Source organism: Aricia agestis, chromosome 2, assembly GCF_905147365.1.
Source record: "Aricia agestis chromosome 2, ilAriAges1.1, whole genome shotgun sequence".
Classification (NCBI taxonomy): domain Eukaryota; kingdom Metazoa; phylum Arthropoda; class Insecta; order Lepidoptera; family Lycaenidae; genus Aricia; species Aricia agestis.
The window spans coordinates 10,834,621-10,854,253 of NC_056407.1; the positions used below are offsets into that span (position 1 = coordinate 10,834,621).

At 34.7% G+C, this 19,633-nt stretch overlaps 1 protein-coding gene across 5 annotated transcripts in view; it reads left to right on the forward strand.

The window, feature by feature from the left end:
- The first annotated feature begins 12,461 nt into the window (after positions 1-12,461).
- Positions 12,462-19,633, forward strand: part of LOC121735107 — a 70,700-nt gene continuing 63,528 nt past the window's right edge. For 3 of the 5 annotated variants that reach the window (XM_042125814.1, XM_042125816.1, XM_042125817.1), the window contains exon 1: positions 12,462-14,299. In XM_042125814.1, the coding sequence (XP_041981748.1) occupies positions 13,042-14,299 (1,258 nt within the window). In that variant the 5' untranslated portion in view covers positions 12,462-13,041. The remainder of the gene's footprint in view (positions 14,300-19,633) is intronic. The other 2 variants (XM_042125819.1, XM_042125815.1) reach the window with 2 other exon arrangements.

Consider the following 19,633-nt stretch of genomic DNA (forward strand, 5'->3'; position numbering starts at 1 on the left):
CAGATCAGAAACGACGGTAACGAAACGGCGAAGCCATACATATTTACTGGTATGTATAAGTAATTTGTTTAAAAGTTAGGGTCAGTGCGGCGAGCGTGCGCGCGGGGCAGGGCAGCTCATCGCGCGCACCCAGCCTGGCCAGTTCATTATCTAATGACGAGTAAACCTACCGTGTTTATTTGTTAATTATTAAATTGTTTCTATTAAGTATGAAATCAAATATTATGTATGCCTGTAATGGGTAAGTTGCGTAACAATTACTATATGTATTAGGTGTATATTAAGAATCCTTTGGCGCTAAAAGTAAAATGCTAACTAAGCATTTACGTGTAAATTACAATGTAAACAAGTGAAGTGCTGTAAATGGTGTGATAAAAACTTTACACAAATTCATGCAGTTAACTTTAAGAGGTGCGCTCAGCCTGTAAGTTCAAAAATTGCATGTTTTCAGTATAATTGTGCCAATCCAATTGTATGTATACTTATTATTATGATTAATAAAGAATTTTGAAAAACAAAAAAACAAACACTAGAAATGTTTTTGGTGGGATTATATTTTGTTCCTTCATAATTTATAGATATCAATCTCAATTTCTGGCACGAAAATAATGCATATTTACCGGAACGTAAAAGAAACGAATAGGTATTCGTATGAAGAAAATATAGAAGCCGTATTGTGTCACAGGAAAGTCTTTGTACTGTATTTGCCGTGCGCGAGTCTCGAACAGCTTATTTAGTTTGTCGCTTTGTTGAATGCACTGTACATTCACTGTGTAATATTGACTATCTACTTCAATTTTGATTTGAAATTCTAATGTCGGTGCTCGCTGCGCCCCGATTTCGGCGTCCTACGCGATAAATTCTACGGGAACATAAAATTACACAAAGCCTTTATCACATGTCCATTAAAATCGCTGTATACGATATTCTTTTATGGCCACCATAATGGCCATTTGCCTCATTTTTGACATAAAATACATCCTTAATCAATAAACAATAAGGGAGTTTTCATGTTCTCTGGTATATACAGTAAATATACATAAGTTTGTAAGTGATATAACAGATGTCGTAACATAATTGTGGTAGTCTCAATATTGGTGGTAAGTGGTAACTAATACTTATAAGTTATATAGGTACATGATAACAGTCGCAATTATCAGTCTCGCTGGATTTTGGCGCTAGATCAATACTGTATTTACTAATCAGAGAAATTGATAATGAGACAGATGACGGACCTACTTATTTCGGTTGGATTACGTTTTTAGGGTTCCGTACCCAAAGGGTAAAAACCCTATTACTAAGACTTTGATGTCTGTCCGTCTGTCCGTCTGTCTGTCTGTCTGTCTGTCTGTATGTCTTCAGGTTGTAACTCAATAACGGTAATAGCTAGAGAGTTGCATTTGTCAGCATGGCATTGATTGTATTTATACTTTAATAATTAATAATAAAATTTAAATAAAATTAATAATTAAGGGGCGTCTCCTATACAAGAATCACATTTTTTTACTATTTTTGCTCTATAATGGTGCGGTTCCTGTTCTGAGTGCGGAACCCTTCGTGCGCGAGTCCAACTCGCACTTGGCCGATTTTTTATGGTATAAGCTTCCATTTCAATATTCAGTATTATACTGTATCAAAGCCAATCAACAAACACAGTATTTCAATGAATACCAAAGTAAAAGCTGCGGAAAGTGCCTATGTAAAAACTGCACCCTAGTTTAGATTATCGCACTAATTTAAGCGTTACTTCGAGGAAACAACATAGTGTTCCGGTAGTAGGAAGACCAGCGCTATGGCAACGGACGGCAAACATTCCTCCTATCTAGGTCGCTAAGTCAGTCGGGAATATTTGCCGAATGATATTCATATTGCGTCCATTTTGGCTGTTTGTCCTAGAATTCTAGGGTCTTTACAAAACATTTCAGAAAAATAAGAATAAGGTTTAGTATTTACTTACATTGGTTACACTTACTTATTATCTTATCTGGTTTTTGAATTTTCATTCGTGCAGATATTAGTCTAACGCGCAGAAACCGTAATTTTTGTCCTAACGATGGTTTTTATATCGTCCAATACAATATTTCATTACAAATCGGTTCTGCGGTTTATATTTTGTTTATGAATCTGTTTTATGGATCCATAGTATTAATATTAGATTAAAAATAAAGTGAGAAATATACTTGGTTGTATCACGGCCTAAAAATGTATCATGTATTTAAGCAATAAAGCGCGCCATGTCATCGCTTTGATTATATTTTATCAACCTACGACTGTATTTTCAAGTTCTTGCTGAATCATCGTATGGAATATTTCCAAAGAATAGTAATGGTAATAGATTTCAATCGCTGCGTAGATTTCCTTTTACGATTAAATCGAGAAACCTTCTTTGGAATCCTCCGAATCCTTCGCCATTTTCGACAACTCTAATATTATATCCGTCACACGTAACATAATATTTACTTTATGTACCATCGAGCAAATCGATTCCTAGGCAGTTGACAGACCAACGTCATTTGGTCGGATCATGCCAATTTAATGCTAATTGTGATCTGTCGGCTGGGTTGCTAATTGTGAACTCGACCAAACTACGTAGGTCGCCCATCTGCCTAGGAATCAACTTCTCTGATAGTAAGTACGTCAGAAATATTGTTACAACTACTCGGGTAATCGAGACAGTAGCGGGCATTGACTCCCTGTCAAAGAACTGACTAGATCCATTTCTGTGACCTAACCCGACCAAATGATGTAGGTTCGCCATATCCATTTAATGCCAATAAAGCAATTTCATCGATGTTGCTTTTATTTTTATAGGTAAGTACGGTTATCAGAAAAATACGAGTGTACGTCAGTTAAATTACTAGGCTAGAGACAAAAGAGCAACATTTGGCAAATTGCCAGAGTATTCGAAAGCGCTTTTAACGCAAATATTTATGTCTTCAAACTATGTTCACGACAGCTACCTTAAATAATGTCCAAATTTTGGAAGAAATTATTTTTCACCCTCCGGACGGAAAACGTCAATTTTCTTCCCGCTGCACTTGCCGATGTTGCCGTTTTCCGCCTCCGTCGATGAGAAAAATAGTACGCACCATGGACAGTAAATAAGAAAGCCGCAGATCACATGTTTGTTGACCTCGGCCCTCAGAATTACATGTGATCTGAGACATTTTTTATTTTCCTCGGAATTAATGGCAAAAAACGGAATCCTTATAGATTCGTCATGTCTGTCTGTCTGTCCGTCCGTATGTCACAGCCACTTTTCTCAGAAACTATAAGAGCTATACTATTGAAACTTGGTAAGTAGATGTAATCTGTGAACCGCATTAAGGTTTTGATACAAAAATGGAAAAATTATTAAAAATTTTAGGGGTCCCCATAGGTACAACAGAAACAAAAAAAAAATTTTTCATCTAACCATGCGTGTGGGGTATCTATGAATAGGTCTTTAAAAATCATATTGAAGTTTCAAATATAATTTTTTCTAACCTAAATAGTTTGCGAGAGAGACTCTTCCAAAGTGGTAAAATTTGTGTCCCCCCTCCTCCAATTTCTAAAGTAGGGGCATGATAAATCTAGAAAAATAAATGATGTACATTACTATTGAAAACTATCAACGAAAATTGGTTTGAACGAAATCTTGCAAATAGGTTTTTTTATACGTCATAAATGGTAAACCTTAAACCAACAAAAAAAATTTTTTTTCATCTAACGCATGCATGTGGGATATCTATGGATAGGTCTTCAAAAATCATATTGAAGTTTCTATTTTTTTTTTTCTAACCTGAATAGTTTGCGAGAGAGACTCTTTCAAAGTGGTAAAATGTGTGTCGTCCCCCCCCCCCCCCCTCCCCTACACATAAAGCTATTACTTTTTTTTTATATAGATTTAAAAAAAGTAATAGCTTTATGTGTAGGGGAGGTATCATAAAATATATTTTTTTAAGAATTTATAATAACCGTTTTGTCGGCATCATTAATATCTGCATTCATGCCGAATTACAGCTTTGTAGGTGCTATAGTCTCTGAGCAAAACCGCGGACAGACAGACGGACGGATAGACCGAAACTATAAGGGTTCCTTGTTGACTACGAAACCCTAAAAAATATACATGTAATATCAAACCATGTCACACACTTTTTAAATTAGTAACTAATTTTAAAACTTTTTACTGCAAAATACATAAGTTAAAGGAGAGTTACTGTTGCTTTCCTTTTACTTATTTTACAGTAAATAGTGCACTATATGCACTAACCTTTAGCTGTTTCTTAACCTAAAACAAAAGAACATTGAATTATGAATCGTACGCGCATTCATTCATAAATGTCTGTCTGATCGTGCAGGATCATTAGCAACAATTATTATGGACAGATGTTATTTGGGCGTTTCGCAATCACAATGCAACAGTATCATGATATTTGCGAGGCATAACTCCGTTTAGAATTATGGATTTGTGGCAGCGCGGCTCGTTATTAGCGATATACATTACAGCTGCAGACCTATATCTTATTACCACAATATACAGTATAAACCAGTAGGACGACATCATACAATCTGACAAATCAGCGCGTTGTACACGTGTCACGTGGTACCGCTGCAAGCGTACTATGAACGGCTCCGCAACATAAGAATAGGGCGCGTGGCGATATGAGGCCGATATACGTAAGACGTATAAATTTTGAGGACAACTTTAAGTCGGCTTACTGGTTCATTGTCTACTGTGTCATTGCTACGATTACACAGCAACAATTATTATTAATAGGTATTCTACGTATAGTCTGTCAAGAAAGTTAAGAAATTAAAAAGTGGCAACATCGTAGTGTCATCCCTTTTTTCTTAGATTGATTTGAAAGGGATAACACTACGATGTTGCCACTTTTTAATTTCTTCACTTTTTTGACAGACTACTTATATAATTTTTCACAAAAATCTTAATACTATACGATTCGTAAATTACATAGGAAATGTATAGCGTTTAAAAACACTATAATTTATCACTTGGTCAATTCTGTTTTCAATTCGAAAAGGTGTGTTTATATTTATAAACCTCGTGGAGAGAATAAAAATAAAAGTAATATCGCATGTGGCCCACGATTCTGCGCGGGCGAAGATGTGGGTAGATTGTAGAATATATAGAAAATAATTTGTTTCTGTAACATTTTCCCCGCTCACGCAAGTTTGCTATAATATTACGTTTGAACAAGGTGGAAATACGGATCAAACTGGGGTGTAAGATAATATTATACTGTTTATTACATTCTTCTAACATATTCGTATTGTGTTATTAATTTGTAGTCCTATTCCGCCGCAATTACGTCTTATTTCAATACTGTAATTAGATTAATATTATGTTCTCTAGATGCGCGACAGTACTTAAGGGCCTACCTCAAGTTTTATTAAATAAATTATAAGCAAGAAACTTTTCGAAAAAAAGCTTTTATTTAAATGCTACTAATAATTTATCAACAAAAAAAAATTTATGACTATTTCGCCATCTTGGATGGTCGACCATATTGGATTTAGAGTGATGTCACATACAATATCGTGCATTGTCATCTAAACTAAACGTGCATGCAAAATTTAAGATCAATCGGTTAAATATATCTGCTTCAAAATTGAGTTCCAAAATTTCACCCGAACATACATACTTAGGTACATACATGGGCGTACCGAGGGGCGGGGCAGGGGGGGCAGCCGCCCCCCCCCCCTGCATCATGTTGACGTCCCTACTAAGTACTTTTACTTATAAAAATTAAAAATTAAGAAAACGAATTTTTGCCATTTGTTTGCAATACAATATTTTTACAACTAAAAATTATGAATTTTTTATTCTTTACACAGCTAACCTAGCACCTAGCTAATGAAAAATCTGATTTGCCCCCCCCCCCCCTGGCACCAGAACCTGGGTAATTTGACCCCCCCCCCCCCCCCCCCCTGGCCCAGAACCTGGGTACGCCCATGGGTACATACATACAGAGCAAGTTAAATAAAAGCTTTTAAAAACACCAGCTGATTGCGATCTATTTGAATTTGTTTTGAAAACAAAAACATCGGCTATCGGAATATGTGAGAAAGTTCCTAAAGATTTTTACTATTGGTATACAATAGTAAAAATCTTTGCCTAAATTTTACACTCAATGAACAAGAATACAAAAGCGGTATCTGAGCACCCAACTCTACGTAGACAAACTCTGAAAATAACCGCAATATTTTCATCCTTTCATGAAATTAATAACTTTTAGGAAGTTACAATTTGATTCGCGCAGAAGTGCAACAAACATTCAACGGGTACCCACATATTGTAAGCGGAGGGCGGACCGTGTTCAAAGCTTCCGCAAATTTCCGGGGCGTATTTGATTTGCAATTTCAAATTCATATTTCATTGAAATCGATTTTTCAGTGTAACGAATTGAAACTAATTGCGAGTTATACTAGAAACTAGCTGATGCCCGCAACTCCGTTGCGTCAAAAAGTCGTTAACACGCGAAAACCGTACATTTTTCCGAGATAAAACGTATCCTATGTCCTTTCAAAGTATGTCCATCTCAAATTACAGCAAAATCGGTTTTCGGTTTCGTCGTAGAGATAACTGACAGACACACAGTGTTTATTGTAGCCCAAAAAACGGACATCGTCTTTTTATATACTAATTCGAAAGAGTACTTAATCACAAATCCCCGTGTAAAACACCCAGGTAGCTTTACGTTTTAATAGTACGCTTTAATAGTTTTTGAATTATCTCGAAAAGAAAATCCCAATCCCGCGTTCATAAAAAAGTGAAAAGTTATTATATTTCAAAATTGGTACAGATTAGAAAAAAAACATATGATATAATACTTGTAGGACATACAAAAAGCTACATTATGAACCCTTTTTTAGTCGGCTATCACTTATGGGGGCAATGAAAACGAAGAAAATCGATTTTCAGTTTTTATTTTTTTCTGACTAAACTAAGTCGATGTCGAAAGCGCATGTTACTTTAAAAGAAAGGTAATTGTCACCACTACCAATAGTAAAAATACCAAATCCCTAACCCGTGGAACTTTTGAGTTCTATGACTTAAAAAAATCCGGGATTGGCGGGATTCGTGAACTTTGTTTTTTTATTACACTGTTCGATCGTTTTGCTAGCAAGGAACAAATTCTGCGAAGTAACTATAGTTATCAAACTCTAAAAAGTATCAATTTTCTAAGAATGTAATTTTTTGACGAAATATCTAAAAAAAATGGGTAAGAAGTTAAAAAATTGTGTATTTAAATATTTTTTAATTTAGTTTTATTTCTATGTATTTAAATATTTTTTTCAGAATGTTACATGTTGACCTACCACCGGTTCGGGAACTAACCAGTTGAGAAGAATCAGCGTAAGAATCTAGCACGGGTCCACTTTTTAGCCAAAAATTTAAAATTATTCTTTTAAAAATAGGATTTCCAACTTAATCTATAAAATGTAAAAAAAAATAACAGATAAATTAACAGTGTAAGCCACAAAATTATGAAAAATATTATTTTAAGGTAGACTTGCTAGCATCTACCAACTGCCAAGATGTGCCATCGCCCATCGCCTATGAAATCGTTGAATTTATGGTAGGCTTTAGCAAAAATAAAACGTTCTTTTGACTACCTTTTTCAATTTATTAATGGAAAGCTTTTGAAACATTTTTTAAGTTTTATTATAAAAACGCATACATTGACCCATGGAAGAGTTTAAAGGCTTATAACTTTATTGACGTAAGCTTGGTGTATTCAAGTCCCATCAACAAAGATGCCATTAGGATTGGTTTAAGCCCTCTTCACGCCTACGTTTAGAATTTCTCCTCCATATTGTATATAAAAATGATTCAAGAGTCAGACAGTGGAGGATTTCCAAACATTCAAGTGAGGGTAAAATTGTCGAGGATCGAAAAAAAGACATCCAAGTAAAAATAAGAACCAAATGGTCCTTTTAGTCGATATAGTTCGTCCAAATTACGGCACTACAAATAACGGGACTACGGTCCGGCGCATTTTTGCGACCATCGAAAGTCGTACAATGTTCGCCAACATTTTGGAAATTGAAGAAAGACTTATACATGAATTGAGTATAATTTTACTAACGATTAACAGTGGATTGCCAATAAACACCGAAAATTTTGATTTCTTTTGCAAAACTTTAGCGTACCGATATGTTGTTGAATATGAATGGCATCCCATGACAATAACATTACATGAAATACTAGTCCACGGTTAAAACATAATCAAAAATAGATCCTTTACCTATAGGATTTCTCTCAGAACAGGCTGGTGAGTCGCGCAATAAAACTCGTAAAAATTCCAGGATAAATACTACGACCGATTTGTTCCATCGAGCACTAGAGTCATCCGACCCAATAGTTTCCCATTTAAACTTTAACTCCAGACAAAAACGCAAAAAACGAGTACCTTATCCACCTGAAGTAATAAACTTATCAATAGCTTTTAAACCTGCCCCTATGATAATAATAATAACAATAGCTCAGTGACGATGGTGAAAGTAATTAATTAATTAACACCGACGCTGACGTCATAACAATTATACTATCATACTTTAAAACGATAAAAAGAAGCTTGATATCTAAGTTTTGTGGCTAATCCCACATTTTTAAAAACACATTTTTTTGATATTCGAATTTCACCAGTCGTGAATGTTGACGACAATTAATATTATACATGACGGCAACGGTGATGACCTGACACATGCATTGATTATATTTTTTTTACTTTAATAGCACTTACTTATACATTTTCCTAAAGCATTTCGTCGAAATGTATGAAAAAAAGTACATTTAAAAATATTTAGTACTTTTTAAGCTTTGACAACTATAGTTACTTCGCAGAATTTGTTCCTTCTTAGCAACACGATCGAATAGTGTAATAAAAAACAAAGTCCACAAATCCCGCGAATCCCGGATTTTTTAAAGTCATAGAACTCAAAAGTTCCACGGGTTAGGAATTTGGTATTTTTACTATTGGTAGTAGTGATGATTACCTTTCATATAAAATGCGCTTCCAACATCGACTTATTTCAGTCAGAAAAAAATAAAAACTGAAAATCGATTTTCTTCGTTTTCATGGCCCCCATAAGTGATAGCCGACTAAAACAGGGTTCATAATGTAGCTTTTTGTATGTCCTACAAGTATTATATCACATGTTTTTTTCTAATTTGTACCAATTTTGAAATATAATAACTTTTCACTTTTTTATGAACGCGGGACTGGGATTTTCTTTTCGAGATAATTCAAAAACTATTAAAGCGAGACACCTGGGTGTTTTACTCGGGGATTTGTAATTAAGAACTCTTTCGAATTAACAAATAAAAAGACGATGTCCGTTTTTTGGGCTACAATAAACACTGTGAGACAGACTAACACACTTTCGCATTTATAATATTAGTATGGTATGGCATAGTAGATAGTTTAATTTTCAATGACGAAATAGGTACCTAAGTGTTACTTGTTTTGTTCTAATGTGATAATATTTTGGTAAAACAGTCGCTCAATTGTCGACAATTAAAATATTATTTATACAATTCGACTTTTAAGTTTTACTTATTTCTTTTACTTTGTCATTATTCATCTCTTTTACTTTGCATTTTGCGTTTCTAAATAAAATAAAATAAAACTCACCTCCGGGCGGAAAACGTCAACTTTCGTCCCGCCGCACTTACCGATGTTGCCGTTTTCCGCCTCCGTCGAGAAGAAAAATAGTATACGCACCATGGGCAGAATATAAGAAAGCCTCAGATCACATGTTTGTTGACCTCGGCATCGCCTCGGCCATTACCACAAAGCTGTTACTTCTATACCAAACCTTCTATACCAATCCCAAAACCGTAAAGGAACTACTACGAAACGGAAGAATTGTCGACGAGTCATTGATGAGATAGTCGACATTATTCAGCTAATTGATTATCCGGTTGTTGATAGATTTTTGGCAATCAATACTAGACGAACCTTGAGATATATCCGCAATACATCTCTTGTCGGCTCATACTAGCCGCATGTATCCGATCGACACTGATGTATCGGTGATAATAAAATATACACTCGGTGCTAATCACAACAGTTGAATTAATAAACTAAAATATAAAAATAAATGGTTTATTTCTGAGTAAATTTGGATTTTTTTTTTCAGAGTCTCCACGTGTTGACCTACCACTGTTTGGGAACAACCCGGCGAAAAGAGCCGACGTAAGAAATTTGCTAGCAAAAAAAAAAGGTATTAGGTACTTAGTATTATTTGACTATCACATATTTTTATTCATAGATAGACGGATCTTCATAATTTAGTAGGGTTATGCTTACCGCCTTACCGATATAATTGATTTGACCTAACAAATAACCTAGACTTATGTTGATTGGGGAACCTATGAACCTATTTCTCTGGCAATACCTGAACCTGGGTAAGTAACAAAATATCAATTGCCTTTCTAAAAAAATGTCCTAGCTATCTTACTCGTATCTTCCGGCAAAACCTCAACTATTTCTATGTACACAATTTTCATTATTTTGAAGACGGTACCAGCTAAGAATGCTGAGTTCTATGACAAAATATTTTTAATACTTATTTAAGACTGGTACCAACTTCAAAATAATGAAGATTGTGTACATAGAAATAGTTGAGGTTTAGGAGAGTTATGCATTAGGCACATTAAAGAGTAAGAATTATTTAACACTTTTTGGTTCATTATAAATTATTATTGTTTTTACCCTGGAAGTCGGTTTTAATTTTTTGTTAAAAATAATAATTTCACTCTTTTTAGTCATATTTAATAAGCTGGTTTTTTGTACAGACCAATGTGTTATGCTTAGTGACTTCCGACAGCTCGCTCTTAATCAAGCAATGATAAAATTAATGTTCATACGCCTGTCTTTAAAGGCTCTAAAGTACTGTTCAGTGAATTTATTTCTATCATTACACTAATGGAAACTCATCAGCTCAACATAATATAATATTATGCTCAAATATAACTATAATCGTCCTTATAAATTTTAAGGAGAATAACATACCTCATAGATCTTATGATCAAATTGCTAACTTGGTAACCTAAACACCAAGATCGAATCATTTACATTGAAATAACATTATAATTTTGTAAATCGATCGACAAATTCGGGTTTCATTCTTAAAGACGATTAAAAGTACCAATAATAAGGGTTATAATTAGATAATTCATGGTGTGGTGACTGGTGGTAGTGATAATGATGATGATGAATGTAACTTGCATAGTAGCATATGCTTTCAGTTCTTAAACCAACTCCGAAACCCCCAAACTTGTATTTATAAGGAATCCGGAGTTCTCTTAGCACCTTCGGAACCATGGTATATCTTATTGCAAAATCTTGCTTTTTGGTAGCATATGCTTAGGATACTTCATAAAAAATTGAAATCACTATATGTTTCCATATAAATTTTGAGGAGTTCCCTCGATTACTCATGGATGTATGGTGGAATGGTGGTGATGATGATAATGCTTTCAGTTCTTAAGACAACGCCGAAACCCCCAAACATGTATCTATAAGGAGTAAGGAGTTCTGTTCACCACCTTCGAACCATGGTATATCCTGGTGCAAAATCTTACTTTTTAGTAACATATGCCTGGAATACTTCATATGAAACCAAAAAAATCATATGTTTCCATTTAAATTTTGAGGAGTTCCCTCGATTACTCATGGATCCCATCATCAGGTACCACTTTTCAGAACATGGTACCAAATTGGAGTAATACCCTAGACAACAAAACAAAAATTTTGAAAATCGGTTCACAAACGGCGGAGTAATCGTTGAACATACATAAAATATATATATATATATATATATATATATATATATATATATATATATATATATATATATATATATATATATATATATATATTTTATGTATGTTCAACGATTACTCCGCCGTTTGTGAACAACGTACAGCCGAACGTATAACCTCCTCGTTTTTGGAAGTCGGTTAAAAAGTAGCCAGTAGCCGATTCCTACTGAATATGCATGTACAATTTGGTAAAAATCAGTAAAGCCGTTTCAGAGGAGTACGGTAACTAACATTGTGACACGGCAATTTTATATATAAGAAGATATTATTCTTTAACCCCTAACAAAAAAGAGGGGAGTTATAATAACAAAAAGAATCGACACTCTTACAACGTTAAATTTTAATTCTGAGCTGCAGCTGAGAGATGCGTGTTGCTGTGTTACATTAGCTCAGAATTACTTAATCGGCTTGTGTATGTTTATATTTCTCTATGATCGGTATCTATCAGTTAACTACATAGATACAGGTAAACGTGTTATGCGTCATGCTTCAAATAAGGCCCGTGCCCATGGTCGGCCCCCGATGTGACACATGGCAAATATAGTGTGTCACTGTAACAAAACATGGCTTTTAAAAAACTGTGTCAGTGTAAACAGTTGCGTGGACATTACGTCTGTTACGCGAACTAGGTTCAAGGGGAGCCAGATAGATTGCCGGCGCGTTTCACTATTTATAGAGCCTCGAGTCTATTTAGCAGACCGATCTCAGTGCAGATATGTCCGGAGTCGCGACCGTCCAAATCTCACACTCCCGCGCCGAATTACGACGAAAATTACGTCAAAACATTGAAAAATACGAAGTGATCAAATTTTGGTTTTACGGCTTGTTTTCAGTGCAAATGTGATTTGTGACAGTGATTTTAAGTTAAGTGGTAGTAATCGTTTGTGATACGTGCGAATAAAAGTACAAGGTTTTCTTATATTATTTTCTGAGGCACTAAAAATTGGTTGTGCTACCGTAATAATTTTGTAACCGTGCTAATTACCATATTCATAAACAAACGTGTGTATGTTGAAAAACAAAATTGACATTGGAGTTATTTACACGAGAATGCCAAAGAATATCTGGAGAGAAGCCAAAATGAGCAGCTGACTGTAAACAAACTAAATAGTATCGTATAACTGAATACCTAGCGATACATCACAACAGAACGCCGCCGAGCCGTAATAGATGCTAGGCCTAATTCGAAGGGAAAACTTTTCCAAATGGCGGAGAAAGGAAACTCGTCCGACAGTGACGGACCAATAATACAGGATAACGTAATACGAATACAGCTCCGGAAACCGAGTCATCGGAAATGGGCGCTGAGGACGCAGAACAAGTCACCTGGAATAAGATTCCCGACAATACAGCTATTCGACTGCGAAGGAAACTTATTATTAGAAACTAATGATGATAATATTTCGATAAAAAGTTCAGATTTTCATGAACCCGCCCTGAAATCGAGTCAATCTTTGAAAGAAAAAGATTACAGGCACATCATAAACAAAAATTTGATACGAAAACACAATACTATTTCCGGAGAGAAGGTTTACACGCGAGTCTTCAGGAAACCCGTGCAAGTGTCGGAAAATAATGTAGGAAAGTCCGTCGTAAACGATAACAATTCTTCTGAAAACATTCCAAATATATTCACAACAATAAATACTCCATCGAGCAACAACTTGTTGAGTAGTCGAGAATCCTCGCCTTTCGAGGGACAGAGCGAGATAAGCAGCTACAAAAGTTCCGATTACGAGAATCACAAATCATCAGAAACGAAAAGTGATGAGCAGAATAGTGAATCCAATATCGAAGATTGCAAACAGTCATACGTCTCATCTGTGAACGAATCGAATTATGCGTGGAAAGAAAACGATAAACAGGGTAATGTGTACTTAGGACTTCAAACATCTCAATCGTTCAATAATGAATTGTTATCTGCGAATTTACACGAAAATCGAAGCAATAATGTGTTACGTTCGAAATCGGTCGCTCTGTATAAGCCGCCACAAAATAAAATATACTTCCTAAACACCTACTTAAAAAGCTTACAAGCCCGAAGGAGCTCTAATGCTTCTAATCCGGATTGGTTGTCGATACATTTGCGCCAAACAAAAGATCCGCAGGAGGACTCGTACAATAGATCCAAAAATGTCGAATCCCCCAAGGGCCGTTTGAAAGTATCCAACAATGTATCTGAGGCGGAATTCAACAATTCGCCGTCCGATGTTGCGGCAAAATGTGAAATGAGGAAGCGATTAAAAATGTACCGACGCGGCATATCTGAAAATGAATCGCGGTGTAAAAGTTCAAATGGGTTTAAGAAGAGGCGACACTCGGTGAGCGGTGCGATGAGTATTACTCTCTCCTCCTCGTCGGAGAGTGTGGATGAGGCTGATGTTGTTCTAAACCGCTTAAAGAGAAGGATCCGTAAGAATAAAATAAGGGAGAAACGAACTCGAACCGATTTAAATGGATGTGGTAAGCATTACTTTCTTTATCCTTTAGTTTTTACCGGCATTTTTTGCAAATAAAGTAGGTACACTCCGTGCATGAGTATCGAGGTTTTGTCAAATTTTTTGAGGGGAATACGGGATATTTTTCAATGTCATATATTATTGGGACGACGCCCGGTTCGCCTGATCCACAGCTTTCAATTCCTCGGAGCTCGCGCGAGGAATATACTGTAGTCTGTACACATGGTGTAAACTGTAGAGTAATTATTATTATATTTTGTTATATCAAACGTAATATTAAGTACGTGTACAATTCGTTCAACAGTTATATTTTTAGTACTGCAAAGTTATTTGATATGTCGTATAATCATTACTTGGCAGTTTTTATAGCGATCATAACCTTCATTTGTCTTGCTTCCGTTGTCGTCTCAGTAATTTTTCTCATGATTTAATTGAATAAGTACTGTTTGTGCCAAACCTATGGGATTTAATTTTGAAAAGAATTTAATTTAAAAAAATCAGAACAGTACAAAAAAGGCATACCCTATGCCCCACGTATAAAGCAGTTAAACGGACAATGGACTAAAACCGTTAATACTTCGATCGCAGATTCCAGGAAATGCTTTTGTATTCTATTGTTGTTGCGATCACCGGTGCTCTTATGGGGCTTGAAGAATTAACGTTATTCAGGGAATACAGAAGTCTTACCAAAGTTATTTCATAGTTCATAGTAACTACATATTATTTTATATAATATCAAGTAAAAACATGTATTCAAAACATAATATTATAGCTGAGTGATAAACTGTACGGAACTTCAAAAAGGCAAAAACTTGTAAGCTTTTTGTTTGTGTGACATCATTTTTATTTGCATCCATGATCCATATAATATATTTACCATAACATCAGGGTGAACTATTCAAGCTAAACAAGAACATCATACTTAAATTATTACTAATTGAAACAAAGTATTACGAATAAGTTTAATTATCTCTGTTATTATTAGATACGTATTAATAAACTAACACACGAATTAACACTTCCTAAGAGAGCCTATATTACTTGTAACTTGCGGTATAATTATTATTACGATTATACCTATAATATCTCATAATACCTTCTCCATCAGCATTCGTGCTAAAGCACAGTTTACGTAGTAACTACTAAACTAGTAACTATTATCTGTGGCACAGTTCTTTTAGTACTTTAAGGTACAAAATTTTATACACATCTTGAAATTTTAATTTTATATATACACATCAAGCCCCATAAGCTCACCGGTGAGCGGGACACAATAGAATAACAATAGATTTCCATGAATCCACGATCATCGAAGGATTAAAAAGCTTTGTGCACCAATTCGCTGTTTGAACTTTAGAAAAAGTTAAGTTAGATACAGCAGTGCCATCTACGTAAAACCTTCTTAACTAAAACATGCAGTCGGAACTCGGAATTTAGCCGTCAGCAGACTGTGAACTTACCGAGTTAACTTGATATAGCTGCCCTCTGGAGGAAAATTGTACAAACTTAATGCTAACTTGGTTGCCAGCACTTCCCAAGTAGCCGAGTTGCACTTCTAAATAATATTCCGATGATTATACCTAATAAGTTGGTTTTTAAGTTGTTTAAGCTTTACGAGTATTTAATGTTTTTAAAACTACATTTGACATTAAACACATTAGTGATTAGGTGTTTTGAGTAATTATGTAGCATTGGTATTAGTAGCATCTTAGAAATTAATCCATAGTCAGAAATTGGCTCTTTGTTAATTGAAGTTATATCAAGCCAATGATAATCATGATCTCTTTTAAATAACCCGACTAAATTACCTAAATCTGCCACCTGCCCGAATTACTTTTATTTTAGTGTATAATAATTATTTTAATGATACGTTTACAGAAATTAAAGTCGGTTATTCTGAAAAAAATATAAGTAAATTTTAATAGTTTGGTCGGGTTATGTTGTGTCAAATCCAACCGACTCGCCATAGGACTCGCTGATCACGTTTTACATTGAATTGACATAATATTATAGGTAAATCCGACCAAATGATGTAGATCCGTCAACTGCCAATGCATCAATTTCTTCGATGGTACTTAAAAAGCTCTGTGACAGTTTTACTGTTATGAGTCAGCTCCTTTGTTATCTCATAATCTGTTGTTAATTTGCAGTTTAACCTGTATAGGCGTAGATATAATGAAAGACGTATAGGTTACTAATATTATACACCTAGTAAAAGTACTTACGGTAAACTCCCAAAAAATAAGGACTCAATTAAAGTCCTGCGTCAGCATTACCCCACGGGCCACGACCTCATTTTCGCGTCCTTTGTCGAAGACTATATTTTCTGTAACATAAATCAATACAATGATTTCCGTTTTTTCCACCAAAATAGGGATGAGAAAATTATCGAAAGGAATTCTTAAGTTAACCGGCTCTGGCTGCGCGCCAATATTTGAGGATTATGAAATCGCCTGAGAGCAATATGGAAACAGGGTTCAAAATAAATTGACCCTTAAGTTCCTGCTCATGTTAACGTTGGTCAACAGAAATTACCTCGTGTCGTTTTATCGTGAAATAAAATTGCAATTGTGGTCCGAAAATGTTAACCCCTTTAAATGTTTTCACAGAGTAAATTTTTTCTTGTTTTACTTTAAGTGTAATTCGTATGATTGTTTTTAATAGTGTTATGTTATTAATTGTTATGTTAATTTATGCTGCCCTAATTTATTGCTAATTTGCATTCCTTTATAAATTATTTTGTATTTATTTTTTTGATATTTCGTAATAATAATTTATCTATTACAAAATATACTGCTGTTTTACATTTTCAAACCGTATTTTAAAATTACGATTTATAATATGTTATTTTCCTACCTAGTAATCTAGTGACTACTAGTCTAGTACTAGATATGTATAACTAGTAGAATATAAGAATACAAATCTTTAGAAAGAGTTTAGTTACTTAGTTGAATTCTCCTATAAGAATTTCGTACTTACTAACATACTTAGCTATTAGATTTCCTAGACAGTCGTATCAACAAAAAGATTTAGCAGCATGTAATCGATAGAATTAATAAGTTTATACTTTATCGACGGTCAAGGCCGCGCAGGTCATTTCATTGACACCGAGCTGTGTACGACTGTTGCAATGCGACACCGCAGCCGTGCCCATTGCTCAATACAAAGGCAATAGGCTTGCGGGCTCGTAAATGTGCACGTACGTTAAATAAACAAAGAAATTGATATAATTCTTCGCCATACGACCAGCATAAAAACAGAAACACATGGTACAGAACATGCGCAGAGACGGCGTCGCAAGTCAATATCCTCCCTCCCAAGCGCCGACGCGCCGCCATAGCAAAACCACCTAACTCACAATCTGTAAAAAACTTAAACGTTTTAACTTAGTCACTTATTTTAGTCTATTTCGATACCTCTTCGTTCATTGAAAAATGATCTACCTAGGCCTTTCCCCAATGTTCGGTAATACATACATTGTATCATTTGTTATTTAAAACATGGATTTTGCTTAGGTTATAGCCTATAGGTAGCTTAGTTTCATTATTTGAATAGAATGTATAAGTAAGAAATTGAAGTAGTCTCTTCAAAGCTATTCGTTTTGTGATAATTCCTATGATGGACAAACAAAACTTTGAATTATGGTCAAAATAATGTAAATTGTAAACTGTAGTCTGTGTCAATTTGTACTGTAACTCTACAATATAGGACTTAACAGTTACATAAAATCGAAGCTAGATTTAGAATTTCAGACAAACGAAGTCACAAAAATACCATACAATAGACAAAAATATTAATATCACTGCTGAAAGTAGAAAAAATGCATCTTACGAAAAAAGTTAAAGTGTAAGTTACATCATTTTGCCCGTCAAGTAAGTTAGTTTAAGGTTTGTCCGCTAGAGTGGCAGTGAGTGGCGACCAGCTGGTAGGTTTGACAGCACAGCACACGAATCGCGTCGCTCGGCCGAAACGCCGATACATACCATTCTCACGTGTACCCGGTATAAGTTCCGATTTTTGACCTTCCGCCTTTCCTAAACAACTTTTACATAATTCGTGAAAGTAGGAGTGATACAGACTATTTTATTCGGTTCGTATTTTTGTTACTTCGTCTGATTAGTTCCGATGCATTCTGAAATGCCGTAGTCGTATTATTGTGCGAGCGTTGTGTGGTATTTTCGTTTGTTTGGTTTTGAATTTCATTTGGATTGTACACCGGATTTATCTTATTTTAACCGGAGGACATAAGAGGGTGAGTGAATTGTATTGTTTTGAGTTGTTATACAAGTTTTTGGAAGATGTAAATATTATTAAACTTACAGTATGAATACAAATACCAGATACTTATGTAATAAATATGCGACAAGAAAGTGATGTGTATTAGATTATTAATTATCAAATAGGAAATAAAGAAAACGATGGTTTTTATTGTTTCCTACGAACACTATTTGTCTTAAAAACAAAGCACTTCCTCAAAAATTAAGTTAAGGTCGTTCCGCTAAGAACGTTCTTAAGTTTCTTTTTAATCTTAACCTTTTTTTATGCGTCGATTGGAGGTTGAGATCATTTTAAACAATTTATATGTAAGTATATACCTAATATGTACTCGTATTTATTTAAAACAGTCTTTTATAATAACACATAGAAGTGATTACAATTTGTAGACGTTGTGATGTGATTAACACATCAAGATAAGATCATAATAAAATAATGAAATTTAAAACACGTGATACATAATTAAACTCCTAAGTCCTAAGTCCTAGTAATAATATTAAGCAAGGTAAAAGTAACAATAAAATAAGCAATTCTACGTATTGGTTACCTATTGAATTTGGCGATATTTCGGAAACAGGAACCTACAATGGACATCAAACGCGTAAATGACTTTCATTTCCTCAATTAAAAAAGTTGTAATGCTAAATGAACACAATATAACATCGTCCACTATCGTCCATTTAATATAAGCGTGTGAAAGTAAGAGACTAGAGTACTTTACCTATAATAATGATACTTACTATGAAGTCGTACATTGTAACTTGAACGTCCTACATCGTATTAACTACCAGAATACTTATAAGTTAAAAGTATTACACATCAAATCCTTTGGATCACACTAAGGTACTGCTTACACTTGGATATCTTTGGAACAATAATTACAATTCACACCAATATCGAGATGGCAAAATGTCATAAGTTTATAATTTTGTCCTTATTCTTTGACTTTTCAAAGTGGTCAATAGTAACTAATTTTACAGCATCCGCGGTCTGGATAAGATGATCAATGATCATAAATCATAATATTTTGTCATTTTTTACAACTACTAAAAATATTCTCCAA